Source organism: Papaver somniferum, chromosome 5 (genome assembly GCF_003573695.1).
Source record: "Papaver somniferum cultivar HN1 chromosome 5, ASM357369v1, whole genome shotgun sequence".
In the NCBI taxonomy this organism is placed as follows: Eukaryota; Viridiplantae; Streptophyta; class Magnoliopsida; order Ranunculales; family Papaveraceae; genus Papaver; species Papaver somniferum.
The window spans coordinates 189917496-189939589 of NC_039362.1; the positions used below are offsets into that span (position 1 = coordinate 189917496).

Genomic DNA, 22094 nt, shown 5'->3' on the forward strand with positions numbered 1-22094 from the left:
ATTCCAGTGAGACAGCAATATCGCACAACAGCAGGTAGTCAGGAAACTTGTGGTAGAAAAAAGAATTGTTCTGCCTCAGAAGTCTACATGATTTTGGGAGAACGATAAAGCTTTCAAAAACTAGTATCAGTTAACAAAATCACATTATCTAACTGTAAATATTAGGCTAACCTTTTACTTTTCCGCATGCCCATGAGCCTACATTAGGCCATTTGACATTTAAGAAACTACACAGGGTGAGGTCTATCTATCCAGTTGAGGATAATAGTTCCAGAGCAGTAAACAACATCGAGAAGATGCACCAATCTACTATTCTATTTATTTTGGTAGGTATGACAAAAGCAACAAAATCCGAGCAACATACATGTTCCAGGTGCACCTTGCCTGCTAATTTTTCTTCTGATGGGAGTGGATGAAGGGTATGGAGTAATTTATATAGCTGAGATGCATCCACTGGTGATCCAAAGTTGAGTAACGCAGAACGGGTTCCCACTTCACCTGTCCGTGATAGATAAGATACAAATTGTATCATGAATCTTAAAAGGAAATAAAGAAAAGAGGAAGACTACATAAGAGGAAGAGCACATACACATGAATCAAAATCCCCTTCAATTCTCACCAAGTGGAGCATCAGCAATAGTAAGATACAATCATGCAATTCCAATTTAACTCCTTCAATTCTCATCTCTCTAAAGATACCCAACGCTTCTAATGCATTTCAAGAACATATTCATCACAAACTTCACAACATCACTAACAAACAAAATTCAAATACTACACATATGAATCAAAGAAGGTCTATAAACAAATCTAAGAAAACCCAACTGTGTTCATTCTTTTCATCAACTATATCCCACACAAACTCTTAAAACAGCAAGAGAAGTATAAAATTTAGGACGAACTCTGGACAGTGATATTTATCAACAATGGATAATAACAAAAGAAAACTGAAAAAAAAAACCATAAAAGTATCAGATCTACTAATGAAATAAACACCAAACATGATTGTTTATTTAGATCTGAACTTGTTCCATCAAAAATCCACCAGTATCATATACGTACCGATGATTAATAAAAAAAAAACTTAAAAGCATATCAAAAACAACCAAATGAAACTAAAATCAGTTTCATGTGAAAACCAAGTAATGAATGAACTCTAAAACCAGAATCGAAACACTTTTTTCTTCAATATTCTATATTACTATTCTAATCGAGAGAAGAAGAAAAATATCAAAAACTACAAAAATAACAAAATTAAAGCATAATTTTTCAGTACATCATATATGTACTGCTGATCCATAATCTAAACTTCAGCTGCATGTGAAAAACTAGTAACGAATCTATGAAAAAAATGGAATGGAAACCGAAAATCATTGTTAATATACATACCTGGAAACACAAACAATCTTCTCGTCGTAAATCATAACGATGCATCTTCTTCTTCTTCTTCTAAAAAATAAACTAAGTTTCTATCAGTACGGGATATACGTATTGTTGCTTCATATACAAAAAAGAACTGAAACACGTCTAAAACATCTAAAATGGAAGCGGCATAATCGAATCTAGCAACGAAATGAGCAAAAAATGTGATTATTCATCTAGATCTAATATATAGTCGACAAATCAACCATGGAGATCGAAAACATAATCAAGCACAACAATGATTATATTGCCAAAACCTTAAAAGAAACATTACAATGGAAAATCTTCATCATCTGATTCGGTAGAAACGAGAAAGAACAAAAACAAATCTTCATCTTCATCTGCAGCAATGGTGAGAGGAAAGAGAAGAAGAAAATGAATATGAAATGTGAAAAATATTTCTCATGCTTTTAACGTATTAAATAGGAAATTTATTTGTGGTATTTTCATATTATGCATACCTGATCTCGCACGTGTGCAGGACCTGGGCTTAAAAAATTATGGACCTCTGATTACTGGATTTTAATGGGTGGACCTGTCACTAACTAAAAACACTATAATGGTACTTATTGGTAATTCCCACATTTATTAAATGGGACGGTATAGGCAGCCCGGCCTATTTAATGGACGGTATAGGGAGGCCGGAAAAATCTCTTATCATGAAATTAAAAGGGTCGGGTCGGCAGGGTTGTTCATCTCAGTTAGTACCCATGACCTGCTCCTGTTTCGTAATTTGGGCCCTACCCAAGCCTGTTTTCGTAATATTAGGGTCGGGAAGGCCTTGAATATTGCAAAAAAATATATATTATATATATATTATTAAAAATAAAGGTAGATATTGCAAACAAATATATATTATATATATTATTAAAAATAAAAGTAGGGTCGGGAGGGCCTTGAATATTGCAAACAAATATATATTATATATATTATTAAAAATAAAAAGAAAGTAGTAATAATACACAAGTTTTACTTAAAATTAATAATCAAATACGAGAATTGAGATGGAAATAAGATAAATCAAACTTTTTATAATTTTTTATGAATGGAATCATAAGAAAAAGGAAACTGCCTTAGATTTTGCTCAATATTTTCTCTATATGGTTAACAAATTTAGACTCCTATGGAGTAAAAGGTAAGAAATACATATGAGAACTATGAGGATTGACTGTATTAAGTATACGTACCAAGTATATTCTAGGATAAAACAAATGAGAACAATCACTTAAGCTAGGTAAATGGATAACACTGGCGGGCTAACAGGGCGGGTAACATTGACGGGATAATAGGGAGGGTATTGGGCCGGGCAAGAAAATTTGACTTGTGGTCTGTGCACGCCCTCTTATTTAAATGGGATAGGTCGGGCCATCCCGTAAAGGGACACAGTCACCCATGGACTGTCATGGGACAGGGCGGACGGTACTGGGCTTCGGGCTGCCGGGCAAAATTTACGCCCCTATCTCAGTCTCAAGCACAGACATGCACCTCACCGTCGACGTCGTCCTCTAATTCGTCATTATAGAAATGACCCATCTCAACTTCCATCCACCCATCTCCTCTCTCCTGTGCAACACATTGACTCTCTGTCCCGCGCAACATGTAAGTGTCGTATACGTGTACTCAACTACCTTTCTTGGTAAGTCTTCTATTATTAACCGTACACATGTACTGTTACAGCTAGGTTACTTGGGATTCCACTAGTTATTTTCTTTGAGGTACCCCGGTCCTTGAGACAACCCATTTACATCCCATTGTCGGGAGGAGTGACCCCGGCTTTACAAAGAGTGACCCGGTCCATACCTGAAGCCCCTATTTGGTGTCCTCGGATCTGGTTAAATTCTCGTGTTTACATTACCCCCTGACTATTTTATCGAGGCTTGCAGACTTGGAAATCAGTCATAGCTTATATTGAGAACGCCTCCTCTAGTCGTCATTTCCTTTCGGGAGCCCCCTACTTAGTTGCGGATTCGATCTTGCCTTTGCATTCTCTTTTTTCTTGGGAGCCCCTTGTTAGTCATAATCCCGAGCACTAACCAAGGGTCCCTCTCTCATCTCGTATTTGGGTCCATATCGGCTGACCCTATCATAGTTCCGGTTTTGTGTTGTCTTGTTAGAATCTTTTCTTCCCCTTCTCCTCTACTTTAGGACTCGTGCTTCAGTGGGGGAATCTGTTGTATCTATATGTCTTTCCTCTCTCGATATTTCCTATGACTGTGATATCGCTTCATCGAGATGGTCTTTTGGTGTTTCTAGGGTCGGTCCCGGGTCTTGTGATCAGAGATGATTCGAAAGAGGTTCGATGTTCGTTGTTGGTTCAAGAAGAGGTGGAAGGAACGATCGAGGACTCATGAAACTTCCCTTCAAACAAGAGATTCCCCGGAAACACTGGACCGTATTTATCAACTCCTGCTAGATATGAATGTTGATTGCATGATGGCGCGTCGTTTGTTAGATGAGGCTTGTGCTTTCTTGGTGGAGATGGATCAAGCCATTGCCCGATATCATGTAGCTTAATCGTGGGCGTTTTATCTCTTCAAATCCTACATTAAAGTAGATGGTGGTTGAGCTTTGTTAATGACTGTAATTAATTTCCCCTTCTATAAAAGGGCTCGACTATATTTTAGTCTTAATTTTATTCTCTTCTATTATGTCTCGCGTTCGTTTAGTTCTGGAAATAGTTCGTCTTGAACACCTTTATCGGGTTCTTCCTATTGTTTTTAATCATCTCGTGTCTTGTCATGGTCATTGGGCACTCTTGTAGCGAACTCGGAGCGTCTAATGGATGAGGCTAGGGATGAAGGTTCTTTTGTTACCCCCCTCTTTTTCACATACCTCCGCTATTACGAGAGGAAGCGTATGATATCATTTTTCCGATTGCTTTCGACTCTCCGGGTAAGGACACAGTTAGTGCTGCTTTGGCACAGGCTCGGGAGGAGCTCCGCTTAATGCCTTAATGGTCTCATTGATGTTTTATTTTCTTGTTTCGGATGTAAGTGGTGACTGATTTTGTCTCCAGTGTTGACGTTTCATGTATTTCCCTATCATTGGCATTGTGGGTGTAATTGTTTAATTTCGTATTTTGTTCCATGTATTCCCCCCCTCCCTTTTTGTTTCAAATTGTCGTGGTAAGTTGGAATTTTGTGTGTGTGTATGTTTGTGTCGAGGTTGCTCTCTTAGTATAAGATGGATTCTTGGGAAGGTGTCCATTGAGTTGTCCTAATGCTGACATCGGGTGTCTTATACAAGTTACTTGACATGTCGAGCATGCTCCTTTTAGGGGGGTTATGGAGTGTCCGATATCACCAAGGGTGATTCTGTAAAGTAGGGAGAGGAAAGAAATAGTTTTGCTCGTATGAGTCTAGACTATGTAAGCTCTCAGCCGGCGTATCCGGGGTCTGATCCCAGTGCCTTTTGTGTAGAGTTTTCTTATATTCGTGGTAATGTGGAGACTAGTCTCAGTGCCTTTTGGGGGTTCCCTATGATATTATCCTCTCGTTTATCTCGACACTTTCAGAATTTGACCGTTGTGTTGCAGATGACTTTAGATTGTTTCGATCTTGTTGCAGCTGAAAATCATGAGCGGATCATGTGTTCGGAAATGTCCATGGCGAAGGTATGGCGAACAAAGACGTTTCCGGGATTAGAAATGAATAAGCTCTGCCTTATTCGCAAGTTGCAGCGGACAAGGTTTTCTTTCTTTATTCAGGATATTAAGACTTCTATACTGGCCTCGTGTGCCTAGTTCCATTTTATGCAATGCTTACATTTGCGGGGTCTCAAGACCCACAAGTATTGTGGTTTGTAGCTTCAGAGCTTAATCTTTTGTTTTGAGATTTATTTCTCAATCGATGTTAAACGAACTTTATGGGTTACATCTTTTTGTAACTGTCTGAGGGTGAAAATAGTTTCTGTTGATTTTGGTAATTTCGGGTGTGTGGGTGAGAAACGAGTCTAAACCCTAAACAATGTACTGCAAGGGAGTACTTTGATTCGAGAGATCAATTTGTACAAATCCCGCCTAAAACAAGAAATGGTCGTTCCAGACTTGCTTCGGTCACAAAAATGAGGAGAAGGGTTGGTCTTGGGGAGGAAAAGCGAAGAGAGTGTTGAGACGTGAATAGTTGATTCTGGAAGAGTAGTTGTTTGACGACTTGCATCAGAAAGTGGAAAGCTAACAGATGTGAAAGCTAACAGGTGATTTATGAGTGTTGTATGTTCCTGACCAAAACTTGTCCTTGGTGGAAATAGATGAGACCTATTTATACAAGTCGCAACGAAACGTACCCTGGTCTCGTAAGAAGCGGAAACAGTTGAGTAAATGGAAGAAAATGGTAACAGGGAACGCATGCAATTGATGTTTCCATAATGAAGGAAACGTTTCACCATTACTTCTTATATTTACTAACTGCCTCACCCTTATGACACTTTCCTGTAACTACGCCGCTCGCTGTAAACCGCCGGACCAATACCCTGATGAGCATCCCCCAGTTTATGACATGTTTTGATGTCTCGAGTGTTTTCGTGGAAAACGTGTATCATCTTGCTACTTGTGGCATGGCCAAAGGATTTGGCGTTTGTAGCCAAGTTGGTGCCGTGACCAAAGAATAGGCATCATAGCCAGGTTGGTGCCGTGACCAGAGAGTTAGCATCGCAGCCAAGTTGGTGTCGTGACCAAGAGTTAGAATTGCAGCCAAGACATTCACTACACCAAAACCAGGATTTTGCAACAGTGCAACCTGTCGCAGTTTATTTTTCAGTCACATATACACCTGTGATAAGTCCAGCAACAGTTATAACTGTTATTAAATTTCGTATTCGTGATAATAATTAGGAATATTAAATTCTTTTATTAGTCACAATAATATTTGTTGAAAATTTTACAGACAATTACAATTATAATTCAAAGTGATGATTTCACCCAAATATTTCACCACATCTAAAAACAACTCCAAAATGATAACAATTTGAATTTTACTTGTCACTAATTTTCCCACATTTGTACAAACTAACAATTATATTTCATTTTTATAAATCAAAATACATTTTTCTTTTTCTTTTTAATTTTTTTAATATTAGAAAACGGGACCAAGACCAAGTCAACAAGCCATGACTTTATAGAAATTTGACTTTGACATGTCTGCTTCTTCCGTAGACAGTGAAAATTACTAGACTACCCTTATCGGAATAAGTGCAATAAAAATTCCGAAGGTTGTGAAAATGACCAGATTACCCTTATCCGAAGTAAGTAAAGTAAATATTATAGACTGTTAAATTGACCATATTACCCTTAATGGAAAAAAGTGCAACAAAATATTATGCAGACTATGAAAATGACCAAACTACCCTTATCAGAAATAAGTGAAGTAAATATTACAGACTGTGAAAATGACCATATTACCCTTAATGGAAATAAGTGCAATAAATATTATGGAAACTGTGAAAATGACCAGACTACCTTTATCGGAAATAAGTAAAGTAAATATTACCGACTGTGAAAATAACCATACAACCCTTATAAGCACTAAGTAAAGAAAATATGACAAACTGTGAAAATGACCATATTACCCTTACTAGAAATAAGTGCAATAAATATCATGGAGACTATGCAAATGACTATATTACCCTTACTAGAAATAAGTGTAATAAATATTTTGGAGACTATAAAAATGACGAGACTACCCTTATCAGAAATAGGTAAAGTAAATATTACAGACTGTGAAAATGATCATATTACCCTTACTGGAAATAAGTGCAATAAATATCATGGAGACTATGAAAGTAACCAAACTACGCTTACTAAAAATAAGTAAAGTAAATATTAAAGACTGAAAATAACCATATTAACCTGAAATAAGTGCAATAAATATCATGGAGACTATGAAAATTACGGAACTACCCTTATCAAAAATAAGTAAAGTAAATATTACAGACTATGAAAATGACCACTTTACCCTTATTGGAAACATATGCAATAAATATTACGGAGATTGTGAAAATGACCAGACTACCATTATTGGAAATAAGTATAGTTAATATTTCAGACTGTGAGAATGACCATATTACCCTTACTAGAAATTAATGCAATAATAAGTCAAGTAAACATTATAACCTGTGAATTGGCTACAAGGAGAACACGAGAGAATACACCAACAGATGGCACAAGATCTTCCAAGCCATAGGGACTGTGGATCCCGTAGTAAGTATCAACTGCTACAAGTGGGGATTAGACCGAATGAGTCCACTATTTGTTGAGATTCACGGAAGCGTACCTAAGACAGAAGGGGATCTTCGAATAATTATTGAGAAGTACGCTCGTCTTGAAGAAATCCAGCGTGAGAACCCGAGGGCACAAACGCAGAGGTCTCACCGTACCAATTCTGCAGAACAAACCAGCGGGGCCAAAAGAAATAGCTCAGTGGAACGGCTTCCCGAAGATAGGAAGGAACGAAGAGATGAACGACGAAAAGACGATGGAAAATTCGAAGATCAGGTTTACATGAAGCTCAATGCTAGCTACGCTCGGATCTTGCGAGAGATCAAAGGAAGGGAAAATTTGGAGTGGCCGTGGTCTAAGGGAAAACAGCCCCCAAGAACCGAGAAGTCTAAAGATTACTGTGAGTATCATTGCTTCAATGGACACCAGACCGAGAAATGCAAAAACCTCAAAATAATGATCCAAAAATTGATTGATGCTGGCGAACTCAAGCAATACATACGAAAGGAGGTCACCGAGGACAGATCCAAACGGACCAAGCAAGTCCAACTTCCAGAGGGAAACCGCACAATCAACACCATCTCGTGTTCCGAAGCCGCAGGGCCCTACCTTACAGCGCAAATAGGAAAGATGCTACGGAAGCAGTTCGAAGACCACTGCAAATTATATAAGATTGATGGCGTAGAGGTGGACGAGCACGAAGAGTGAATGGACACACCTATCATCTTCGATACTGAAGATATCGAAGAAGATATGGAAGACCATAACGATCCCTTGGTTCTCACACTACCAGTGGCCGGATGTAACCTCAAAAAGATCCTCATCGACGGGGGAAGCTCAGTGAACGTTCTATTCTACGACGCCTTCAAACGGATGAAGCTCCATGATGAACAACTAATGACCTCTTATTACACCATCTACGGGTTCAATGGAGCGCCCACAAAGCCATTGGGAGACATCGTGTTACAGGTGAACGTCGGACCCATGAAAGTAGAAACACGATTCAGCGTGGTTAACGCCCCATCCCCCTATAACGCCATTATTGGACGAAAGTGGGTACATAAACTCAAGGGTGTAGCAGCAACTTACTACCAATATCTCAGGTTCCCTACACCCGAGGGAGTGATGGAAATCAAGGGAGATCGGGTCTCTGCACAAGAGTGCCAGACCACTCAGGATCGTATCAACAACGAACAAGAAGAGCAGCGAAAAACCCGAAGGATTAAAAATAAAGAAGCTGCGAAAGAAAAGGCCATAGACCTGTTCCTCAAGGAAACCGCAGGGAAGGGCTTGACAAAAGATGATAATGTCCTAAACACAGAGGCAGGTACTTCAGCAGCCAACGAAGGACAGAAACATACCAAAAAGCAATTAAAGAACGTCTCAGTCCTCGGGGACCCGAACCCGGTGTTCACACCAGTGGATCCCGTAAAAGAAATAAACATAGGAACGGAAGAAAACCCTAAGATGATCAAAGTAGGGACCATAATGGACGAAAGAAGAGAAGATTCCTTAACCAAATTACTTAAAGAATACGCGGACGTATTCACCTGGAAATTAGGAGACATGCCGGGGATTGATCCGAAAATAATCCAACACGAGCTGCGCATCAAACCAGGCACGCTACCTTTCAGGCAGAAAATAAGAAAAGTTGCACCAGAGTATCATAAGGCAGTAGAAAAAGAACTTCAGAAACTACTAGAAGCAGGCTTCATCAAGGAAGTCAAATACCCTACATGGATCTCCAACATGGTCGTCGTTCCTAAGAAAAATGGAGGGGTTAGGATATGCATCGACTTTACTAACCTCAACAAGGCATGTCCAAAGGACAGCTATCCCCTGCCAAGCATAGATCAGCTGGTTGAAGCAGTGGAAGGATACGAAGAGCTGTCATTCATGGACGGATATTCTGGCTACAACTAAGTAGCCCTGGCAGAAGAAGATCAACTACACACAGCATTCTACACCCCGCATGGCCTTTATTGCTATACTAGAATTCCCTTTGGACTTCGAAACACAGGGGCAACGTACCAAAGAATGGTCGATGCTATCTTCAGGTCATGGATTGGTAGTACCCTAGAAGTCTACGTTGATGACATGCGCGTCAAAAGTAGGTTGCGCAAAGATCACCACCGGGACCTGAGAGATATTTTCGAAGCAATGAGGAAACATCACATGAAAGTAAATCCAGAAAAATGCACTTTCGGTGTCACCTCAGGGAAATTCCTCGGATATCTGGTAACAAAAAGGGGCATTGAGGTAGACCCAGCGAAGGAAGGAGGGAAGCAGCATTGCAGAACATGGAAATTATCAACGGAGACTAGCGAGAGAGTACAACAAAAAGGTTAAGCTTCGAAATTTTTTAGAAGGGCAGTATGTGCTAAGAACAATCCCGCAGTATCAACGAGAGAAGAAATGGGGAAAGTTAGCACCTACATGGGGAGGACCTTTTATAATACACGACATTGCGGGAAACGGTTCCTACTATCTTCGCAATCTGAAAGGCGAGGTCCTCCGGCACCCTTGGAATGCTAAATGGCTCAAATCGTACTACCCATAGGAGCAGCGTAGCTTTGCATCTGCGTGAAGAATACCAGAAGAAGAAGGCAGCGTAACCGCTTTACATGTTTCTATCTCTGGACGAGGAGTAGCAGGCCTCAACCTATCAATCCAACAAACTTTGTGAGAAATATTCAAGTAAACGAAATGGTCAAAAGGCCCGCTGGATGAACACATGTACATTACATTATAAATTAACAATATTGGGGAAAGTAGTTAATCTACAATCTCTCAGGGCTCCTCTATCAGTGTCTATGAGTGTAAGACCAGGGGGAAGGCACCCAGCAGAAAGAGATACCCAACCAATTTTAAGGCAGCGGGGCGATGGAATGGGTGCATGTAAATATTTTTAAATAAGCATTCCATATCCTAGAACGCTGCCCCTGACCCCCACCGTTTGGGAATCCTTTGGCCCAGGATTCGCTAGCGGGGTGACAGGTCTCAAGACGATCACGAAGGTATTTACCTTCGGTGTCGCACTCAAACACTCTCAACTTTTTACAAAACAAGTTATTTCTAGTTTAATACTTCACAATTATTTAAAATAAAAAGATGAATTGATAACGTAGGTACGTCAAAAGGATGATCCATTTCATAAAGAGTTGATTACAAGATTCAGCAAATAAGATAAAGCAGGAAACACATCAAAAAATGATCCGAAATTATATAATCAACAAGGATCAACTTTCTATGACTAATAAAATAAATCTACTTAGACGATACAGCTCCATCAACAGGGTTGTCTCTGCGAGATGAAGGTACGCTACCACCTGAAGAGGGCCCAGAAGAACCAGGCAAGGGCGCGGGAAGGGGACGCGCGCGGATAATTCTTAACAAGACCATGTTCGACTTTAATACCAAGTTCAATCTTATCCAGGAATTTGTTGGTCTCTTCAGCCAACTGACATCGAGCTTTATAAGTGATAACAGCGGTCCTCTTGTTGGCCTGAGACAGCAATGCAGATAGGCGTTCCGCCTCTTTGGAGGCAATCTCCGCTGCTTCCTCACGAGACGCGGCCAACCCTTTGAAATAGTTGGCTTGTCCTTCCTGCTGCACTAAGGCAGATTGAGTTTTTTTAAGTTCATCATTTGCTGCGTGAAGCTGTCCCTCGAGTGCTGAAAACAAGAAATACCAAGGGGTTAAAACGAAGAAATAACAGAATCACACTCGGTAAAATGAGGTTATACCTTCAACATTAGTCGAAGACTCTTCATACTCATTGACAACTGCGTCCCGAGCATCATCAAGAAAGTCATATTCGGTGGATAGTTTCTTATAATCCGTTTGAAGGTTCGTAAGAGCAAATTGACTCGCGTGTAAATCTACCTGCTTCATCGAATCCAAGTGACGAAGATGGTTGAATTCGTCATTCACCTCCCCCATCCTTTTATGGAGTCGATACACATTCACTTCAATATCTCTTTCAGACTCCACTAGCGAGCAACATAAGCTCGAGACGCTGCTAGAGCTTTACTAAGAGCACCAACCTCGGCCCAAGCATTATCTTTTTCCTCGGAAAGACGCAACATACTATCCCTAACCCCGAGGCCTAAGAAAGAACGAGCCTGTTGTAACTCTCCTTCCAAAAAGCGCACTCTAGCCTCTATGTCCGAAGTATGTTCTCGAGCATCACGCAGGTTGTCACGCGTACATAGCAGCGTACCATTAAACAAACAACGGTCATGATTGTACTTATTTTGCATATCAACCATCAATGTTCGCTTTTCACGCCACTCAGCTGTTAAGGCGTTGTGCTCATCAGCACGAGCATTCCACTTTACGGCTTCGCTCTTCAACTTACCCACCAACTCTGCAATACGGGATTTCTGTCGTTCCCTTTCTTTCCGAAGCCATATCAACTCGGGGACTCCACCCACTGAAGATAGGGTGGGGAGACTCAGACAGAACACTAAAATACAGATAGGGAATCACAAGGAGTGAAAAATCCGTAAAATACGAACCTGTGAAGAACGAGACATTTCTACGAGTCTGCTCCAATTCTCTGCGGACTATAGCAAGTTCTGAACGAAGACTCTCCTCAGCGTTACCCAGCTGTTCTTTTTCCTTCAGACGGCCCCTCAGTTCATTTATTTCCACTTCAGCCGCAGACAGTTCCTCTTCTCTATGACGAAGCTTGGCCTCCAACTTTAAAGACTTTGCTTTGAATAATTGGTATAGAACATGGTTACAATGTTCGCTCCTCATCATCTAAGTCACAAACAACAAACATTATTATACCAAAGGGATCAGATATCACGAAGAACACAATGCGCGGATATCATAAAAAGAGTACAAGGATTTACCTGTAAAACACGCTGCTGGGGAAAACCGTATTGGTACCCATCAGCTATGGCCATCATATCAGCAACAGAGGAGGGAGGGTCAACCACTAGGTTAACTTCCGAAGCTCTAAGATTCTTCTCCCACATCTCAGCACGCGGGCTTCAGAAGACAATTGCGTCACTCGACGAGTATAAGCGTCGGAATTCTTCTCACCAGTGACCACTGGGGCAGGGTTAGGGACGAACATCAGGTTCTTCTTCTTTAGCCAAGCCAAAATGACATCTTCACCTTCAGGGATTAGCGAGTAAGGTAAATCCTCGGAACGAGACTCAACCGCAGACTTCCCCTTGGCGGTTATCTCCTCACCCGCGCAAGTCTCGACATTACCACCCTCAGCATATCCACCTGCGTTCTCAGCTTGTTGATCACTGGTACCTTCTTTTCCAAGATCCCCAAGCACATCCCAATCATCATTTTGGGAAAGCAATGAGAAGTCTTCGGCAAGACCCATGGAAGCATTCACATCAAAGGATTCCCCCGCGGAATATATCCTACCAAAAGAAAATTCTGGGGAAATAACGGGCAGAGTACCCACACCAACAATGTCATCGCCAACAGGGGCAGATCCACTCCCGCCAGTACCACCAACGGTAATATTGCCCTCAGCCTCACCATCACCACCCGCGGCAACTTCTTCTTCACCATCACCACCCGCGGCAACTTCTTCTTCACCATCACCACCTTCGTCATCAGGGTGAGAAGTGTCGGTGCGCTCTTATCCATTGGACATTTCTTCATCCTCACCATACCCTTGGTTTACGGGACTCGTAACCTCCTCATAACCCTCAGCCTCACCGGTAACCGCAGTAGAAGATTGTTTGTGTCCAAGTTTCTTCTTCTTCGACACCTACAAACCAGTATACATCCCACAAAGGCTCATTTTTTCCCTCACTTCAATAATGAAAATTATTTCAAGCAAGGAAAAAGGGGCAAAAAGATAGAGAATATAAGAAGAAACTATACCTTGGCAGCAGCAGCACTCTTCGATGGATGGGTAGCACCAGAACCCTCCTCCTCATCTCCATCAACGACATCAAGAGCATAAGGAAAATTCATGCCCGGGAAATTCGGACGCCAAGGACAGAAATATCCATAACGAGCAGGAGGATTTTCACGAGGCTTGCTATTTTCAGAAGGACGCCAACCGCGTGGACCCGGAATCCATCCATAAGCCCAAGGACCAACTACCTCAATAACAGTAGCATTCCATTCATAATCATGGTCACACTTAATCCTTTCACGAGAAGGAAAGAGTTTCCGTTTAGCAGATCCCTCAGTACTAGGAACATACTTCAGCTTGGCATCACTCACCTCACTCAAAAGACGAATTTCACCACGGGGAGCAGCAATATTACGAAGATTACACTCCACGGCTTACGGTTTCTGCTGTTGACATAATCCCCAAAAGAACTATTAAAATTCTGAGGAGTGTACCACTCTCTCTCAGCAGGATTTGGAACATAGCAGGTCATCATAGTCTCTCCCTTGCTTCGCAGGTAACATTCCTTCAGTGAATGAAGATAATTCCCAGATAGTTGTGACACGGAACGATTATGAGTGTTCGTGGAAGAGCCTTCGCGACTAGCCAACACGTCATTATAAAAGGAGTCACCCGACTTATATAGGGGCAACATAAGACCCGCCTCGAAGGCTCCAACCGTAGTCAACAGATGAAACTCGTCAAACTGATAATTAGCAAGGACCTCGTAGGTGATATCATCGTCAGGGGCATAGAAGCGAACCTCAAAAGCTTGAAGTTCATGTTTTTCCTTGAACATCTCAAGATCAATATGCTTGAAAGTGACCTTCTTCTTACCAACTGAAATGTTGCGTATCACGGGGACAGTTTCTTCTTCGTCTGCGGAATCAGAAATAGGACCCAATTCCGAAGCTTTCCTTTTAGAAGGAAGATTTGTAGACGGATCAGCTCTTGACATAGTACCCTTGGAGTACTTCCCTTTGAAAGAAACCGCGGGAGGAGGCGGCAAAGATTTCTGCGGAGGCACTGAAGGAGGAGCCATTAAACGAAGGGGCGGAACATCCACTATTTCAGTACGAGGAGGAGGAGCCCGCATACTCCTAGATTCATCACGAGGAGGAGCCTGTGTACTCCTAGAATCTTCACGAGGACGAGAAGGGGCGCGGTTAACAGCATACCTAGATCCAGAAGGACCCTTCGGCATATCCCCTTTCTTAGTAGGCACAACCTTCGCACCGGAGGAAGATGAAACCCTATGACCCATAGGATCCGATTGCGAAGACTTGTAAAGACCTTCCCCAAGTGGAGATCTAACAAAATCTCTACGAGGAGGGGATCTTGGCGGACTAGACGGCGGGGTTTGGTAAGGAGCCCGCAGACGATCAGACATATCTACAAGGAAACACAAAAACAGTTTAGATAAGAATACGAGGAGATCACTAAAGATCAAAAAAACCCATAATTGATGGTTCATCCGGATAAAACATGAAAAACCCTAAGAACTAAAAAATACTCCATCCGACGCCAGGGATAATACTAGATACAGACTCACAGACACTGTAACAAAGAACAGGGGCAATCATATATGCCTCAACATGTATGATCTTCATCGCAAAACCAAGAATACAGCAGTAGGAGACAAACGGGTAGATACATAGATAAATCAATGATGAACAACTAATGAAAAACCCCATACCTGTATAGAAGAGGGCGACAAGCACCAACCACAGTCGAAGAAAGGAGGATCGGAGATATGAAAAGATACAGGGGCAACAACAATCAAAAGCGAAAGAAACATAAAATTGAATGATGTTATCTTCCTCACAAGAACGGTGATGATAAATGACTAAAGAACAAGAATAGAAAAGAAGAAGAGAATGAACACTGACAAAAAGAGGATAAAAGTTTTTTTCACATTCTCTTTCCTATTTATGAAGCTAGAGAAGACAATAACTGCTCCTCGTACCAAGGAGAAGTTACGGGGAAAGTTAATTCAAAGTGGGAAACGTGTAGGACTACCTTTCTTCTTCGAAATTACAAAGCATCACAGAGGTATGATGGCTCATAGGAGCACCAGATAATACCCCTTGGGTGTTAACACACCCAATCCCGAGGAAGATCCCAGATCAACGGCCGAGAGGAAGTTTGGCTGACACAGATGTGACCAGACAAAGAGACACTTGTCTGACACGAGAAAACATCCATCTACCCGCATTAAATACCAAAGAGATATACACGTGTCAATCAGCTCGTGGAAGAGGCGAGGATAACCCTTCGTATTCAATCTCAGGCCGAGGCATATGCCGAAGACCTCTGCGTAGTAGGCACAAAGCACAAGAAGATAAGATTACAACGGCACTTCAGAAATGGGACCCACGTTCCAACCTTATAAATACCCCTCTCCACTAAGAGAGGAGAGGTCGACCATTTTGGAGAGCAATTATAGGAGAATATAGGAGAGAGAAATAGGAAGAGTAAGTAATCCCCCTACTTCCGCAGACCTATGTATATTTTAAAGTCATTCGACTATCCTTGTAACCATTCAGTACATAGTGAAACACCAACCCCGTGGATGTAGGCCTTAGTGTCGAACCACGTAAATCTGTCTCATTTAGATTTCAGCACCTTACATTCAGCGTTAAACTTCATATGCTTTATATTTATACTTGATTCCTGGTTTATTCCTTTATACGAACATTATTTATGATAATATTAGACTAGACAATGACAAGCCCGAAGACTTCGAGTCGATGAATCGATATAATCATCCCGTTACGCATACGACGGACAATTCTAGAATTAGGATGTATGCGAATATTGTTTGTGAACACGTGGATGGCTTCGTGATTTATGTGTTCACAATTCTTGTTGAACATAGAAGCATACACCTTGTCATCAGAGCTCTGTTGGATCAACATCGTGTTGGCTGACTTTGTCTTCGACATTGCTCTGGTCCGATATAGATTGAACTTTGATTGTTCGTCCGAGGTTGATGCTCCGATTTGAAATGTTGTTGCTGCTCCGATGTAGCTTCGCCCATAATTTTTTCTCTGTAACGACAAGTAATTTAAGTTAGTAATCAGCACGAAAAGATAATGAAGAAAAGAATCCCATTCAGGCTAATATGTTGGTGACAATCCATGACTGTGAATCACTCCGACTCCGATGTGATTCTAAGATGAAAATTTTTCCCGCCATCGCTGGCAGTGCAGACAACAAATTGTGTTGGTAATTAGTCAACGGAAAAAACCAAATTGAATCTTATCTTATGAATAACGAGATGCATCATCAACTGTTCATACAATTTCATTCACAGGGGAAAACCCAAATCAGGCTAAAAATCCCTATTTTTCTATTTTTTCAGAAAATATAACACATGGGTTTTGAAGAACAGGAGCTAATGATTAAGAATCTACTGAGATTTTGAAGAAGAAATAAAAAAAAATTCTTTGCTACGAATAAACCATCGTTTTCATGGAAAAACTCTATTGAGGGATTTTTGCTCAAAACTTTCAGATCTGAAAAGATGCAACATAAAGATAATGAGTTTATAAGAGGATTTGTCCATTTGATGAAGAATAAGCCATAGATTCTTCTAGTTTTTGTTTTCTCGCAACTGTTTTCTTCTTTGGAATAATATCTTCTGGCAATTGATGTTATTGATGTTGTTATTGACTTTGGCAATTGATGTATACGGTAGTGGACGATGAAAAGTTTGTGAGAAAGTTGAATTAGAAAAGAGACTTAGGGTAAAGAAGTATATATGGTGTTTTATTGCTGTTGAAATCTCGTGTTTGCCGATGACGAGTAGAAAATCTAAGAAGACGACATCAACTAGAGAACTTGGCGAAATCTAAGAAGACATCAATAAATTGAATTATATTGTAAAAGTTCAATATCATATGAATTCCTTGTTCAAACAACATCCAAGAAGACCACATCAATAATAAAAAAAAATTATTGATTTAAACTTGTTAAAAATTCGAGGGAAAATCTAAGTTTTTACCGCTATTGCTAGGATAATGTGTCGAACCAGCCGTAAAATGTAATTACAGTTAGCAACCGAGGGACTCCAAGCCGTAAAAAGAGGGACGCATATTGGGGAAGAAGAACTCTCATCCTTACTTAAGCATAACGAATGGGAACGGAAGAAATTTTGGCTATTATTTGGTCCAGAATCACCTGAGTCTGTATTACGGCTGGGTTAACATGTTTAGAAGGCAATTTTCCCGTCCGTAAATGAATATGTAAGTTGAGAAATTTAGATTTTCAACATGAATTCATACTATGATTGAAAGGTAGTAATACTTACATTAGTTAGACCATAATACAACCGCTTATATACTTACTAGATCCGCATTACAAAGTTGGTTTTAATAACATTCCTTACGATGTATCAAGAAGTGTTTGATGATGGAGAATTGAGCTTCGTAGTTGAAATTGTCACCTTTCTATTTTCTGTATTCCTTTTTAGCTCGAGCTACGACTTCATCATCAGTTTCACCTTTAAGTCGAAGTTGCTTGCAAATACGAAGTAAAGTCATATAATCTTTCCTTTTTTTTTTAGTATGTTTGTGTTGATGGAGAAAAAAGATTTGCTGGTTGTTGAGGAAAATTGGAGAGACGAGCGTTCGGTCCCTCATACAAGAAGATTTATTTAACCTTTTGCAAACAGATGCACTCAATGGGAGTGTATGTTTTGAGTTCGAGAGATTAATCTGTATGACTTCCACCCAAACCAAGACAATGGTCGTTCCAGATTCAATTATGTCGGAGTCAATTCGATCTGTATGAGGGACGCTGAAAAGTGTGTGAGATCAATGATGATTGAAGGATGTGGATGTATTAGAGACTTGCAATATTTTTGTCAAAATGAGATAAGTTCTGATCGATTTAATTTTACTCTGTTGAGAGTTCTTGTTCAGATGAGAATTATTTCCATTCAATCGTGGATTCAGGAACTTATTTATATTGCAAGAGTAGTAGACACATTGATCCCTGTAAGTGTGACGGTTGCAGATTTGAAAGAGTGCGAAAGTGAGAAATCGTGGTTGAAATAGTTCCTCGTACGTGGGAGAATTGTCCATCCACTAGTTTGCTAACTCCTTCAACTTCTTGCACGACTTAATCACATTTTTCATCGTGGGTATGCAAACGTGCCATTTAATAATCTAATCACATATCTCATCCATGGCTACCCAAGAAATCTGACAAAGAATAACCAAAGATGAACCAACAACAGCTTCTTCTACAACCACCACCACCTCAAAAACACCACCACCAAAACCAAACAAAATGGCCATGGTAAAAAAAGGTCTTAAATCACTATCCATCAAGGTTTGAAAAACACTCGTTTTTTACAAAAAAAACACCCGTTAAAACGGTCACACCCATACATTGTGGCCGTGAGGGTCTGATAAATAGGAAATAACAGCAGTTTTTGAGGACCGTTTATCCGTTTTCACACACGTTGTTTTTCTAAAATTGAATTTACGTTTTTTCTATCTAAATAACATTTTAACGTAAGTTTTTTTAGACCATTTTCCCGTTTTCACATCTGTTATAACCGTTTTTAAATAAAAAAGAATATAAAAATATTTTCTTACAATTCTTTATATTTTAAATTAAAGAGTAAAAAGTTACAACTAATATTTTAAAAATAAAATAATAATATAAAGAAAACGTTATAATAACGTTATTAGACTCGTTATAACTGTTTTCGCGCACGTTGTAACCGTTAGATTGGAATTTCAAACCATAATTCTTTTTCACCGTTATTTTAGAAAACATATAAAAAAACGCGTTTTTTTCCTAAATAACGCGATTTTTGCCTGAAACGTGCTCACACCCGTCAAAACGCGTTATAACGGTCACGCTCAGTAGGCGTGACCTGTTTTTCAAACCCTGCTATCCATAGCCATTTCAATAACAACCATACTCACAATACTTACAATCTACCTTTCTGGTTCAAATCAAAGATACAGATCATTACAAAACAAACCTCTTTGGTTTCCACCAACATGGGCGTTCAATTTCTTGTGTTTAATATAATCCTTTTGCATGGGTCTATCTTCTTGGTTGGTTTGGGCAGAAGGTGGATTTCATAGACAACCGAATGCTTTACCGCTATGTGCAGCTCAGCTTGGATTGAGTTTATGTTGGAAACCGATTGTGTTGTTGATGGGTTCAAATTATTTAGGATTAGTAGTTTGTGTTGCTGAGTTTGGTGCTTTAGTTGGTTGTTCAAGAATGTTTAGAGATGTTAATCCTATTGCTGGTGATCTACTTAAGCCTTGTTTAGCATGGGTTGCCTATCTTACTATTATAAATTATAAACTTGTTTACCTCTAAATGAAACTTCATGTACTATTTGTGATCTTCATGTATCTAGTAGTGGTTTCTTTAATTTGTACCCTGTAAGCTCACTTCTTTTCTCTCTCTTTGATATAACAATAACAGTAGTCTTTTGTTTGTTTGTTTATTTAATCATTTTCTAGTTAAAGTTTTGGGTTCTGATGAGAGCCACATCATCAAGGTGAGGAGATATGATGATGCGAGGCCCTCACCTTGTGAATCGTTCATATTTATTCGTTGTTTAAGGATGTTTTAGAATTCCAGAACAATCAAGTCGTTGTAGTATATTGCTAAGTATTTCCGCATGTCACCCGGGTTTGATCCCGGCAACAGCGTTTCTTTTTTCATTTCATTTACTTTGCTTTTTTTTTTTCATATACTTTGCTTTTTATGCTCCATTGATATAAAACTGCATAGTTCAATTCCAGTTCCAGGGAATTGAAGCTCAACTAGCATATGACAATGCAGAAAGCGATGCAATAACACTTGCGAATTCCATAATGCAGCAAACCTTTTTCTTACAAAATTTTACATTAACAATTCCATAGGATGTTGGTAATATATGCCCCTATATTGATACTATATAAGTTGGTATTCAATAATAAATACTTGTAAATCAATTCATACTAAGTAAAATATATCAAATAAACTTTTCATTCTATTCAAATCCTATACACTAACAATTCACCTTGGGTCTAAGTTCCATACCTTGGATAATAAGGCCGCGCTTGGCCCCTAACCTCTCGGTCTCAGTCACAGACATGTGCACCTCCCCGCCCTCGTAGTCACCTCCTTCGTTATAGAAATGACCGATCCCAACCTCCATCCATCCATCTCCTCTATCCCGTGCAAAATATTCTGCCTCCGACACTTGATCTGGAGGATCATTATCGCTGCAAGCACTCAAGTAGATAAGTTTCTCTTGGCTAGTGTGGCCACCAACTTCGACTTTGGCCTTTATAGGTTCATCAAATCCATAAGCACGATCCCTTATCTTCAGCACAAGGTAGGCTAGGTAGAAGGTGTTTGGGGATAGCATTTGGATTTCCAGCTTCCCACGGATGTCAAACCACCATACGCATCGCAGTTCGGCCACCTCAGCGAACCTGGAGTCAGGGCACCCTCGATAAAACCAGTACTGAGGAGTGTCTCCCCAAACAATTGCAAGCTCCTTTGCTCCAAGCATGATACATTTCTTTCCACTAGATTTTTCCAACTGAATGCTCTTAAGACCATCATCAATGAGAAGTGGGTCATCGGATAGTCGATAATACAACTTTTTCTTAGATGTGGTCGTCGCAGCTGAAGAAAAGGGATAAAATGCTCTGGAGATGATGTCTTGGTAATCTGCCGGAAGGAATTTCTCCCAAACAGCATCAGAATCAGCAGCAGATTTAAAAAGAGTTGAAACAAGACTAGATCTACACACGTCTGCAGGTGTTGTTAGAGATAGGATGTCAGATATACATCCTTCTGGTAGTCTCTCCAGATTGTTACCAGTATCTTCTGATTTTTCTACTGGTACCTCATCTTTCTCTGCGGTTTCCATTGTTTGATGACTTCACCTTGGTTTGTTCTTCATCAAGATTGTTTCTGATATATAATATACGAGTCGACAAGAAGACGTGCACCAGTTACAACCTAACGCGTATATTCAGTCAACATACGCGTTGATCGGTTTGGTTGAAAGTTTGTTTTTTCAGTAGGAGGAGTGGAGGACCCGTTAGATAACTTTTTCTAATTTTATTTTTAGATCTGGCAACAATATCTGTCCTTATTTTATTTATCTTTACTTAGGTGCATGGGCATGTGTCCCTCATGTAGATAAAAATGCTTAAAAAATAATATGCACATGGAAGTGATGCCAGTGCCAAACACTCTTTTTTTTTTTTTGCTGGCCGGCAGCTGAAGGAAAGCAAAAGAAACACAGGGCAGCGGGCGTCAAACGTGAAACATGTGATTGCAGGTGTCATTCAGTAATCAAAACACGAGCATTGTTTAAAAAGCCCGGCGTCTTTAGGTGCGATCGTGAAAGAACTAGGGACGATTAATAAGAAAAAAAACAGGATCATCCGAACCTAAATTGAAGCCATTCCTTATCTCCGATTTTTTGAAATGACAAATATATTCTTCATAATTGGTAGGCAAAACTACAATCGGTATTTTAATTTGGTCGGTATATATTATCATAATCGGTAGTGTCGGTGTATACAATCGGTAGA

At 40.1% G+C, this 22094-nt stretch overlaps 1 protein-coding gene across 1 annotated transcript; it reads right to left on the reverse strand.

The window, feature by feature from the left end:
- Nucleotides 1-16105: 16105 nt before the first annotated feature.
- LOC113284044 (F-box protein PP2-B10-like) lies at nucleotides 16106-21432 on the reverse strand. The gene is made up of 2 exons (XM_026533437.1): nucleotides 20581-21432; nucleotides 16106-16568 (listed from the first exon to the last, which is right to left on the reverse strand). The coding sequence occupies exons 1-2, from the start codon at nucleotides 21419-21421 to the stop codon at nucleotides 16414-16416; spliced, it is 996 nt and encodes a 331-aa protein (XP_026389222.1). The 5' UTR covers nucleotides 21422-21432; the 3' UTR covers nucleotides 16106-16413.
- Between the last annotated feature and the right edge of the window lie 662 nt (nucleotides 21433-22094).

What these genes read in the sequence shown, in the direction of transcription:
- LOC113284044 (XM_026533437.1), bottom strand. Translation starts at nt 21,421, where the DNA reads ATGGAAACCGCAGAGAAAGATGAGGTACCAGTAGAAAAATCAGAAGAT. An exon ending in GCGCGGCCTTATTATCCAAG is followed by an intron (nt 16,569 to 20,580) that starts GTATGGAACTTA and finishes TTGTCGTTACAG; the next exon opens with AGAAAAAATTATGGGCGAAG.